Source organism: Capsicum annuum, chromosome 3 (assembly GCF_002878395.1).
Source record: "Capsicum annuum cultivar UCD-10X-F1 chromosome 3, UCD10Xv1.1, whole genome shotgun sequence".
Classification (NCBI taxonomy): domain Eukaryota; kingdom Viridiplantae; phylum Streptophyta; class Magnoliopsida; order Solanales; family Solanaceae; genus Capsicum; species Capsicum annuum.
In genome coordinates this window covers 257,872,099-257,884,988 of record NC_061113.1, presented here as the reverse complement: position 1 = coordinate 257,884,988, position 12,890 = coordinate 257,872,099, and the positions used below count along the sequence as shown (strand labels likewise).

The 12,890-nt window shown below is 33.2% G+C and overlaps 2 protein-coding genes across 3 annotated transcripts; both read right to left on the bottom strand.

Moving 5' to 3' along the window:
* Positions 1 to 3,373: 3,373 nt before the first annotated feature.
* Positions 3,374 to 4,924, bottom strand: LOC107865843. Its single transcript, XM_016712039.2, has 2 exons — positions 3,977 to 4,924; positions 3,374 to 3,757 (listed from the first exon to the last, which is right to left on the bottom strand). Exons 1-2 carry the CDS (start codon positions 4,152 to 4,154, stop codon positions 3,525 to 3,527), a joined length of 411 nt encoding a protein of 136 aa, XP_016567525.1. The 5' UTR covers positions 4,155 to 4,924; the 3' UTR covers positions 3,374 to 3,524.
* Positions 4,925 to 6,955: 2,031 nt separating this feature from the next.
* LOC107861953 (phospholipase D alpha 1) lies at positions 6,956 to 12,496 on the bottom strand. 2 transcript variants are annotated; one of them, XM_016707364.2, is made up of 4 exons: positions 12,353 to 12,496; positions 12,143 to 12,257; positions 8,036 to 9,935; positions 6,956 to 7,604 (listed from the first exon to the last, which is right to left on the bottom strand). In XM_016707364.2, the coding sequence occupies exons 2-4, from the start codon at positions 12,233 to 12,235 to the stop codon at positions 7,165 to 7,167; spliced, it is 2,433 nt and encodes an 810-aa protein (XP_016562850.1). In that variant the 5' UTR covers positions 12,236 to 12,257; positions 12,353 to 12,496; the 3' UTR covers positions 6,956 to 7,164. The 2 variants fall into 2 exon arrangements, with proteins under 2 accessions (XP_016562850.1, XP_016562851.1); XM_016707365.2 differs by having other exon boundaries at positions 12,143 to 12,243; positions 12,353 to 12,481.
* Positions 12,497 to 12,890: the final 394 nt, after the last annotated feature.

Below are 12,890 nucleotides of genomic sequence, written 5' to 3'. Positions count from 1 at the left end.
TTCGAACGCTCAGGATTCTGACCGCGTTTAGCCAGATTAAGTCAGCAGTATCAAATTGCAGTAGTGAGTCCTTATCTATCGAGGATATATTTTTATTTCAGTATTTCAGTTTAGCAGTATTTCAATAGTTGGAGTTAGTTTGGGGCTTGTCCCATCAACTCCACATTTAGACAGTTCAGTTAGAGGCTTTTCAGACTAGACTAATTCAGACAGTACCTTAGATTCAGATGTTTTATCAGATGTTATTATTTACCAATATTTAAAATTTTGAACCTTCTGGCAATTCAGCCTATTTTCCGTATTATTTTCATTATTATTATTCAGTGCTCACAGCAGATATCAGTCATGGGTTAGATTGTGGTCCTTCGGGGTCGTAAGCACCGTGTAGCATTCGGAGTACAGACTCAAGACGTTACAGTAACAGAGTGAATAATTTGAGTCAATGATCATTTCGAAAAAAAGCATAGAACATCTTGTCCCATGCCCACCTCTTTACAAATTTGTCAGATTTGATTTATTATCTTTCATTATGTATGTTCTTTATTGTGATGTGAAGTATTGTTCCCATCCTAACTGCTATTGTTAATTTTTTGTTCAATAATTTGCACAACTATGATTCTAAATCTGTAAATTAAAATACAATGTTTATATATTTATTAAGTTTTAAAATATATATATCTTGCGACATAACTCTTAAAACTAGTTAAATAGTTTTTTTTTTTTTGAAATGAACCACAATGCAAATGATTATATAAAAACGAATATACATGAACTCGAACAATATGAAGAAGTCGGAAAGGTGATGTGAATTATACTACTACTACCAAACAACAACAATAATATAGTCAATGTTATCTCAATTTTTTTTTTGAAAGGGTTGAATATACGTGAACCTTACGTATGTCTCTAAAGTAAATAAGCTAGGGGTTTGAAAACAAATTCAACAATCTAAAGAATTCATGTTGAGCTATATCAATGCAAAATATTTGAAATACAAGTTCAATTAGGTAACACATGAGACATATGTGAAAGTTAGACTTTATGCACAAGTCATCCAAAAGCAAAAAAAAATTCAAGTATCTCCATTAATTATTCAAAACATTCAGAAGATTAATGAGAATGACATTCATCATATAGGTGTCAATTATGATGTGTTGTGAACTATAGTACACATTAAATTCAATTGAGAATCTTTTATATGCGTCAATTCAGATTTAATTGAATTTCAACAAAAACACAAAATGGGTATTCAATAATCTCATATTCTAATAATAAAAGACACACAAAAATCACCAAAATAAGCCCCCCAAAAAATAAATTAAAAGGGCATTCAAAAATCTCATGTTCTAACATCTAACAACACACATAAATGAGAAGAATAATTTTTTTAAAAAAATGATATTTAAGAATCCCACATTTCAACTTGTAACAATAGAAAAATAAGTAAAAAAAAATTATATAAATCGGTATTCAAGAATCTCATATTATGCCTTCTAATACCACAAAGAAATTAGTAGAATAAACTAGAAAGAAAATATTCAATTCAAGAATCCACTTTCCAACTTATAACACCACAAAAAAATAATATCTACGAAAATAGAAAAAGATTGAAAATGAATTATGAAGAAAATAATAAAATCGAGAAACGTACCTATGAGGTTTATTGAAGAGGATTGAACTAACAACTGAATATAGTTAAAAGGATGCTCTTATTTATTCAATTCAAGTCTAGAAATTATGTCTTCTAGAAAAGTCTTTCATTGCATTTGTGGTGTTAATGGTAGACAGATAATTGAATATTATTTTATATGTGGCAGAGAAAAATAAAAATATCTAAAATATTTGAACAATTGCACAAATAGCAACTTACTTTTGATTTTATTTAAAAGAAATAAATTATGAAATACCTAAAATATCCTTGGTCGTTCCTTTGATCATATTTCTATATAATGATAATATATATATTAATTGGTATCAGAGCATAATATTCTTAAGAAAGCACCACAATTGCTCTGATATCAATTGTTAAACATACAATTGTTAAGATGTTGCAATAGTACACAGTGATTAAATTTAAATGCAATGAAAATTAAAGTCAAATATAGAGTGATGAAATACGACAAAAGCAATAGAGTGAATAGTTTAAGTCAATGATCATTTCAAAAAAAGTATAGAATATTCCGTTCCATACCCATCTCTTTACAAATCTGTCAGATTTGATTTGTTATCTTTCTTTATGCAAGTTTTTTATTATGATGTTAAGTATTGTTCCCATCCTAATTGTTATTGTTAATTTTTTATTCAATAATTTGCACAATTATAATTCTAAATCTGTAAATTAAAATACAACGTTGATATATTTATTAGCTTTAAAATATATATCTTGCAACATAACTCTTAAAACTCGTTAAATAATTTTTCTTTTGGAAATGAACCACAAGACAAATGATTATATAAAAACGAATATATATGAACTCGAACAATATAAAGAAGTCGAAAAGTTAATGTGAACTTAATGTTTTATGTTGAGCAATATCAATGCAAAATACTTAAAATACAAGTTCAATTAGATAACACATAAGATATATGTGAAATTTAGTCCTTATGCACAAGTCATTCAAAAGTAAGAAAATTTTAAGTATCTCATCATATTGATGCCAATTATGATGTGTTGTGAACTATAATATGCATTAAATTCAATTAAAAATCTTTTACATGTGTCAATTCAGATTTAATTAAATTTCACTATAAATTTTAAATATTAAGTGATAAATTAGTTTTAAAAAATAAAATTATTTTCATGAAGGTAGATTAATAAATCGTACATATATCTCTTAATCAACACACCGACGGAGGCTTTCCTCTTTGCCGTTAATCACTTTAGCGTTAGTTTCACAATTTATTTCATCTTTTAACTCCATATAATAATTCTTTCAATTTCATCTCAAATCCAAATGCACTCTTAATTATGGGACCTTGAATTGAAAGGGACAAACAAATTTTTCAATTAAGTGAAGGTCTTTCAAATTTTAAAAATAAGGTAAAAGGGATTAAAAAATTTTCAGTTTTTTTTTAAAACATTTTTGCTTCAAACAACTTTGCAAAGTTATTTAATAATTTTGGTAGTTATTGAAACAACTAATACAGTTATACTTTATTTTTTTTAACTTAATAATACTCACTTATCCCCTTTCTTTAATTAAGGACCTGGGAGGAATTATTATTGTTATTCTATTCATTTTTATTTTTGTTTGCTAACCAAATGGAGTTGAACAAAACTAAAGTACAAAATAACCACTAACTGAAGATTCCATTTCTCAGGAAAAAAAAAAAGATTCCAGATAAATATACCAAGTAAGAAAGGAGTTCCTAATTTCATGAACTGAATATAGATTCCAGAAAATATGTTCACACAATATTATTTACACGTTCCAGCTAAACCTGTAAAATTTCTTGTCACTAATTCCTCGGATTTTGCATTGCAAGAAGACGAAGACGAAGACGAAGACGAAAATACAAATTAATCAATAGGAGAATCCCATTCTTTGAACCCGATCCTTGAGAATCCCAGTATACAAAGCCACCCTATTACCTGGCATCCCCATAATCTCATTCCCACATGAATTAATTTTGCTTTCTGTACATTTCTTCATCTGTTTTCTTCTGTATTCCTCCCCATTCCCGCTTGAACTTTTCACATCAGCTGCAAAATGTACTCTCTTCTTTTTCTTCCTTGCTCTCTCCTTGTTCTTCCCAGCTAAATAAACGTTAGATTAAATTAAACAAGAAAATCAAGATTTGATCATGGATTTTGAAATTAAAACTTGAGCATTTGAGTTTTTGAAGTTTTATAGAGAAAGTGAAATTTGGAACTTGAAAAAATTTTGAAGGCAGATTGTCATAATTTGATTTAAAAAAAAGTATGATTACGAAAATATTTGAAGATAAATTTTCACAGCGAGTGAGTAGTAGGTACCTGAAGATAAACATGACTTGAGAATTTGCTTTTCATCATGTGGGTAGTCTTGTTGATCGGAAAGATGGATCGACGGGAAGTACTTGACCCGGAAAAGATCGAATAAAATCACGGTGCCGGCAGAGACCGCCATGGCTGTCGCCAATACAAAGCCTTGTGAACTCAACATACTTGACATAGTATAATTCTGTGGGGTTGAATAGAAACTTAGAAGATATTATAGAAGAATATTGATTGATAACTGGTGTAAAATGTATTCAAGAAAGTTGACTAATCGAAAAGAATATTAATTGACTGACTGGCGTCTCAATATTTTATATAGAGAGAAGAAATTAGTGGGTGGTTAAGGAGTAGTTAAAGTAGGTACTTGTATGTATAGTAAGTATGTTGGTGTAGATTAAATTTCTCAAGTAATTTGAGGTGTAAAATAATTCTCCACTACTCTTGGCATTCTGGATTTCTTTCGATTTTTCTTTTACTTTTCTAAAAAAAAAAAGAGAATACACCAAACCCATTATATATCGAAAGCTTTATTACATCAGATCGGCGTCCTTGCGGAGAAAGAGAGAAAACGAGAAGAGACAATAGTTCACTGGGATTTCTCCAAGTGTTTGATTTAGAATTGAATAAGTTTTTGGTTTCAGCAATGCACCGCACGGCAGGGAAAAAGAGAAGAAAGGCAGAGAAGGAAGGAAATTAAAGATGGTCAAAGTTGTGTTATAATGGAAAGTTGGTTTTTTTATGGTACCCGGAGAATAAAAATTTACAAGCATTCGGTGTATATATTAAATTAATATTTTTTATCATAATTATATAATTAAATTAAGTAAAATACGTATTGATTAATCATGATTAAGTAACATAAATTTTAAATTCAAACACATGGGATACATATATTGACTTGATATATACACCAAATGCGTATAAGTTTTACCCGTCCACAAAGTCATGTGTTTAAAGTTGAATTGAATCGATTTAAAGAATCTTAAAAGCAGTGGGAAAATAAGAGACGTGGAAGTGCTTTTTATTATTTTGCTCGTCTAGTTTCGATACAACTACTCCCGCATTCACATTTGTATGATATTTCTTTTTAATTCATTCTAAAAGAATGTTATTTATTTATTTATAATTAAAAATAATTAATTTGATTTTTTTTACTTTGAATAAAATCATTTATCATCAAATAAATATTTGAATTTATTTTAAACTACAAACTTCAAACTTTTTTCTCATAAATTTAGAATCAAAATAAATAATGTGAGGTGAATTAAAATGGGGGAGTACTTATTGTAGCAGTGTGCCGTCAAGTCAGAAAAGAATTCTGTCTGTCATGAGCAGAACTAACCACTTGTGTTAGTGGAGCTAGCTTGGAACAAGGGTTCAGCGAAGAGAGAAAAAATCATACTATTCATATTTGATTAAAGTTATATATATATATATATATAAATGTGTTTATTTTTTTACGGTTTGAACCTTCTTAATAAAAATTTTGATTGTATCACTACTTGTGTCGCTGAAAGAAATTTAGTTGCCGTTTGAACATAATTTGATAATTTTTTTTAGATCTTTGATATTATTGAGCTTTGGAGTCCTAAAAAGAAGGTATACATGTTCAATTCATGGAAATAATTTATTATAAAAATGCAATGTAAGATTAAAATTTCGTATAATAATAAAATTATCGTATAATAATACATTAAACTGTCTTTATAATTTTATTGATTTGACAATTCATAAACTTTAAATTTTAAAATTTTCCACCGTGAAACTATTACCAAAAGAAGGAAAAATCAGAACGTTCGGTTCATTTTGATCTGAGAAACGGACAAAGTTGATACTTAGATTGCTGTGCACCTCTCGTTGCATGTGATTTGATATTTTGGATAGGAAAGGCAAAAAGAGAAGTTCAATATTTATTTGTAATTTTCGTGGATAATATTTGTAGTGTTCTTCCAATTGAATCTTCCAAGTCATCCTTCCAAGCCACTTAATCTTGTCTGTTCTCTTGCACCTGTCAACTTTGAAAGTAACAGAAAAACTGTATTAAGACATTTGTAGGCCCTGTCCCGTGATAAGAAAAAGAAGAACACGAAAATATATAATAGCACTAGTTCATTTCATATGAATCTTCCAAATTTACAACAGTACGTTTGTACGTGTCAATAATTTGAAGCTGAATGCCACTATTGATTGGATTAGGCAAATACTAGTTATTAGGTGTTGATAATTAGTAGGGCCAAATAAACACGTTTCACTCTAAATACGTTTCAAGTAATAATGGAATCTGAGACAAACCAGCCAAGTGGACAAATTTCAAGTAATAATGGAAACTGAGACAAACCAGCCAAGTGGACAAATTTCAAAGGAATCGTTTGCAATTTGGCCACTTGGTTGATTTATTTCTTCTCCTTTTGATTGCATGCAACTTCATATCTCTGCATCTCATACATGTCAGGTACTACCTTACACATACACACCTGTGCAGAGAAACTCTAGAAGTCACAGGATTCATTAAACTTTGCTTGACCCAGTGTAACAAACCAATTTTAAACTAGTCGCTAATTGAGCCTGTATCCTAAATCACTAGTTGCAATAGTTGCTTGTGTCACATCATTCAAGCATCAACATTGCGCTCGAACTGATTCATATCGTAACACCTAGAGAGGCCTTGATTCAAGGAATTAGATAGATTATCTTTGATATATTAAATGTTGAAACTAAAATTTTTTCGTGTTTAGTTGAAGATATTAGTTAAAATTAGTAGGAGTAATATTTTATACTAAAATTTTGATATGACTTATCAATAACAGGCGAGACTACTTATTTAGATTATAATCGTGTGATATCCTGGTTTTGAATCAAACGATCCAGCTTTAATTTCGCCCAAAGACCTTCCTATAGTCAACTTGTTCATGAAAATTTCTGTGAAAAAAATTGATGCAATGCAGTACTCCATAAGTAACTAAAAGAAAAATTGGCTCAACAAGAAAGCAACGAAGTGTCAAAATTTCCAAAGAGTGCAAACCCAATACTAGTATCCTCTCAAAACACATAAAATCTGAAAAAGTTCCTAAAAACAACAATCAATTAGCTAGGAACCTCATCTAATCTCACATGCACATCCCACTACAAACTGCATATGATTTTATTATCTTGTCAACATAACAAGTGTACAAGGTTTTTTAAATTTAGGTAGTGAGGATAGGAGGAAGGAGGTCAGATTTAGTACCAACGACCTTAGCCTTGGTGTCAGGGAAGTACCCATTTCCATTTCCAGGCAAATCCACTACATCGCCATCATTGGTAAGTCCAACGGGGTAACGGAGCAAATGACCAGGCAGATCGCTTTCTAGACTCTCACTTATATACAGATCCCAGTATTTATCAGCTATTTCATTCACCTTCCTCACACATTCTTCGGTCTCTGGATGTTGGAACGTGTCATCGAGCATGCCCATGTGCTCGTACCACAATGACATTCTGAAACCATGAATTTGACCCCTTGCTGGTTGCCTCTTCGTTAAATGATGAGGCTGGTAAGCTCCAATTGCTATCTCTGAGTCTCTTGCACCATCCATTGATCTCTGGTTTATGTTGGCCGATCCAACTATAATGTACTCATCATCAACTGTTAAGAAGTGAAGTTAGCACCTCAGTATGCTACCATAATGTAACATAGACTCAATGGGTTCAACTGAATCACAGAGAAAGATATATACGTTAAATGTCACAATAATTTCAACAAATATTAATTTCTGAATCCAAAAATGTAGAAGTACCACGGGTTCAATTGTGAGACATAAAGGCCTAGATCCGTCTTAACTTTTATGCAGTACTCATGCATGAGAGTCTATGTCTCTATGTATTTTGTAAATCTAAAGATTGGTGTTTGATGAAACTAACAAATCAAAATTTTAATGTTTACCATGTTAAATCCTTAAAGAATTCCAAGAAACTTACAAGTCCTAAAAGTATTTCTTGCCACATTCAAGACGTGCAAATTTCCTATTCCAAAGAGTAGAAATTAGTATAGAATCGAAATGGCAAACCACTACTCACCAATCATCATCTTGGAATGGACATAGATCATGAAACGACGAGCCTCCTGAGCTCGCTCATAATCAGTGTCAGATTGAGGTTTTTCTGAAGGTTCATATTCTCCACTCTTCTTCACCTCCCGGTTACCAATGCAAAAAAAGGTCAAATAATTCCTTGGGTGGTCGTCGATACCTTTATCCCTGATAGCCTGAAATATAGTTTTATACATCATCTCCATTGTCCTCTTCTGCCAATCTAATATTGCTTGTACAGATGCACTTGCAGGAAGTCCTTCTGGCCACATTGGAACCACAATATATACAGTGAACCTTTCTCCTGCTTCAATCTTACTCACAATCTTCAATGCAAGTTCTTTCGGAATGAGATGCAAAGCACCTATATCCTCCACCTTCACATCATCACAGTCCCAATCATAACAACTTCCAAGAAAATACTGATTTTCAATATATATGAAATTCTTTGCCCGACGAATAGCAGTGATATAAGCATCTTGGATACTTCTATCGACTATGTTATTCTTCCCGCTTACTAGACCAGACCTTACTGACTCTTCAGGGTTGTCTGGAAAGCCGAAAACTGCCCCACCATCGATCGATCTGAATAGCTGAACATTCCATGATTCAGGATCATCAGGGTACATAACTGGAGATGGTGGAATAATAACATTGTCAAGCTCTCTTAATTTCACAAGGATATCTTTTCCGCCCTGTTTCCTCCATCTCTGCTCAAAATTAAACAATACATCCCAAGCAATTGGTCCTTCAACCCGAGAATGAATGTCGTGCCAGGGCTCCCTAGGCCCACCTTTGGAAATCGAAGCTTCAGCAAAATTAGGCTGGTGGAAATCATCATGATGTGCTGTGTCCAGTGTTCTAAAAAGTGAATGGAAAGGAGTATCATATCTCCCATCACAAAGATCTATGCCACCAACGAAGCTCACAATCCTCCTCATCTCTGAATCTCCATTGGGCATGTCACTGTCCACAATTACGATTTTCTGGTGATGAGTAAACATGGTAGAGATCTGTAAATCATTAACGATGCTTCCACCATCATCAGGATTCCGAGGGCAAAGTACACAATTCACATCAGTATCCTTAAAGTACTTTTCAGTTTCTTCGTCGTGAGTGGCCATGAGACCGTCTTTCTTCAGCAACCCTACAGATGTTCTGTCGTCCCATACAAGCATAAGGACTTTAACACCTTCCTCAGCCTTCTTTTTGAGCAGCTCTCCAAGTGTCTCGTCTCCTCCAGGTTTTTCCCTCCTGGAGTCCCTCAACAACGTTATTTCGGTATACACAGACCAGCCAGTAATGTAAATCATGTGCTTAGCGTTAGTAATCGCATCAAAGACATCTTCCCAACATCGATGTGGTTCATAATATTTACCCCCTGATAGGGGGATTTTAGGAATAAATTTATCAGGGATATGCGCATCTTGATACAAAGAAACACGACATCCTGATCTCTGCGGGAAGAACGTGTAAGGGACACCAGGATATTTTCGACTACCTATTCCACGTCCCCAGTTACGATCTCGACTGATATCAAAAAATTGCAGCTTAACATGGATTTTGGAACCTGCTTCAATGGGATTCTTGCCTTCATCCATTATCTCAATCCACTCATCAACCTCATCCCCTTCCAAAAGGTCATTAACCGGTAAATATGCTCTTCCAATTAAGGTTGCACCAACGGATTTGTTATCTTTGACTGTAAATATAACACTATTAGCCATATGGGCACAGTAGATGTGAAAAGACTCATTCCACCTGGGATTGTCTGGTTCATTTTCAATGACTCTGGTTCTTCCAACCCTTGCCTTTTCCAAATCAACTGTGGCATAAAGTCTAGAACCTCCTTTACCCATACCTACTGTCTCCTCGACAGACTGTTTAATCTGCAATTATGAGATTTCAATGGATCAGAAACTTCATAAGTGGGGGAATCATTTCCTAAACAAGTTCAAAGTGTCTATTTTCTCATCATAAGTTTGTATCTAAGGAAAAGAATATGAATTGTAATACAAACTTTTCATAAGTGCATAACTTTAAGTTAGCGAGGTCTCAGAAGTATTAGAAATGGCAAACATTAAATTCATAAAAGAGCGAAGAGAAAAAAACAAACATTTCAAAATCAGTATTTTCTGCTGAAGAACTGAGGGTGTGGACAAAGTTACTTCTCTAGTGTTGAACTAGTCCTTTATCGACAAGTAAGAAACGTTACATTGCTGCCCTCAATACCATAAACTAACCAGGTCCAGGCAACAACAGTTAAACAAACTATATTATACTATTGATGTAAAACCTAGCAAAAACTAATTCTATCATTTTGTTAATCATGACAATTTTTTACAGAACTATCTCCACGGACATGGCATTGAGAAGAAATACAGTCCAACTGTAATCAACTATGCGTAATAGCACCAACAGGTTTTAATCTGAACCTAATAGACGTAGTCTCGAAATGAATTCATTTAGAACAGCTTCACTCACCTTTAGGTAAATGGATTTATATTTACCTTTTTCATTGGTGAAACCATGAAATACCCCAGTTCATCATTCATAATAACAAAGTAAATACCCAAGAAAGAGGCGAGGAGAGGAAGAACCTAGCGAGCACAAGTCTTGATGATGTAATACAAGTAGTACTGCACATATGCTTCTCCCAGAAGCATTATAGGACATAGTTAGATCTCTCCCCAATTTGAAGGCTGTCAATATGCTTGAATTGCAGTATGTTATCTATCTATTTATATCAGCACTCGTGATTCATGTAAGTTATACTCGCAGAAGTTTGTGCTGTCGTTGTTTTATGAGATTTAAGGAGAAAGATCGGACACAAAATAGAGACTTCATCTGATGAAAGCTTAAAAAAAGAAATAGTGAAACGAAGGAATAATGTTAACAGTAGTATATCACGTTATGAAATTTAGACAAAATTACAATTTCATCAGCTTATTTAACCTCAATGTATCCCCATAACGCAGAGATCAAATGAATTACGTATGTTTTTAAAACAAGAATACTGGGAACATAAACTAAAAGAGAACATTACTCTTAGCCAATATAATTACTATCTGATAATGGGCTCAATCAACGAAAACAATACAGTGAGGAGTCTCTCCAGGACAATATGAAATGTCACCGTTCAGCTGAATAATATATTGACACTCCACCAACTACTCCAGAATCAGTGTGATGCAAGCGAGGAGAGTCAATGACATAAAAGGGAAAGGATCTAGTGACTAGACAGAAACTTATGTGGGGACAGTCGATCACGAAAACACAGACTGGAAAAGCAGTGAAAGGGTTCCTCTCTAAATAAAACAAAAGTTCCACAATCCCTTAACTTCCCCAGTCCATCCCTTCACTCGGATAAAGATCACTTAAGCACCTCTGGAAGCGAACAAAAAAATAATGGGAGAGTCTGCCTCATCCTTATACGACTTCCATAGGAATAAGTCCTACCATTTTTATAGCATACTAGCACAATTCAATAAGAGATTGTGATTGCACATGTAACACCAAATGCAAATATGAACACGAATTATGCTAACATTGGGGTGTTATTTACTCTCATCCAATCCTTATAGAGAAGAACATTCCAACTTCTAGTTCTTAGAGAAATTTGTAAACATTATGTATCATATCAAAAGAGACCACCAACTGAATAGTGAGTCAATACTGGGCAGCCAGGTGCACTAAGAACCCGTCATGCGCAGGGTCCGGAGAAGGGCCAGACCACTATTTTGCATTTCAGTGCAAGAGGTGGATCTGAGGAAGGGCCGAACCACAAGAGTTTATTATATGCAACTTTATCCTGCATTTCAATGCAAGAGGCTGGTCTGAGGAAGGGCCGGACAACAAGGTCTATTATGCTATTTCCACATCTCGTACCCGTGTCGTCTTGGTCACATGATAACAACTTTACCACTTACGACTATGTCAATCATAATGCATACCATTCGTGAATAGGACCAATCCGTTTTAATTAACAAAAATTTACTAGAATTGACCAACAAAAGCCTGGGATAATTAAGGAAAGAGCAATACATATAGTGACCCAATTCAAAATTCAAGTGGAGCATATATGAATATAATATACCTTGCTAAAGATGTTGTTCCCGTGCTTCTCATGCAGCCTATCGACCTCGTGTATCGTCACATGCAAAGTACCATGAAGCAAAATTGGAGCCATTTTATCACCTTCAAACAAAGGACTACAATACAATTAGCAGCAAATTAAAACACAAAATCCATATAGTATTAGATAGTGCTGCTACAAATACAAAATCATTGTATAAGTTGAACTCACGTCAAAAGGAAAAAACAATCAGTGCATGCAAAAAAAATATAAGTTGGTAAGATTAAAGAGAGCTGAAAATTAAAGTGAGAAATATGATCCGATATTTGCTGTAAAAATGAGTGATGGAAAAAGGAAGTGGCGATTCGGTAAAGCTGTGTGGTTAAACAAATATTGCCCCATAAGCATAGCGGAATGTAAAAAGGTTGAATCAGTAAAACAGAGGGTTACACTACTGAAATTTAATTTGTATTTTATGAGGACCTTATTTTTATGCGCAAATTAATTTAAGTATGCTAAACAAATTAGATCCGGAGCAAATTAGAATCATCAAAACCTCACACTATCTACTACTTAGCATGTTGTGACCTCTCTAAAGGTAAATGGTTATTCACTTGATGTTTATATTAATTTTATTTTATTTTATTTTAATAATTAAAAATTAAAATTAAATTGTTTGATTTAACATAAACAGCCCTTCAAATCAGTGCTGTCCAATCTTTATTAAGACAATAATCTGCGTGTTATCTATTGAAACTGAGCAAAATGC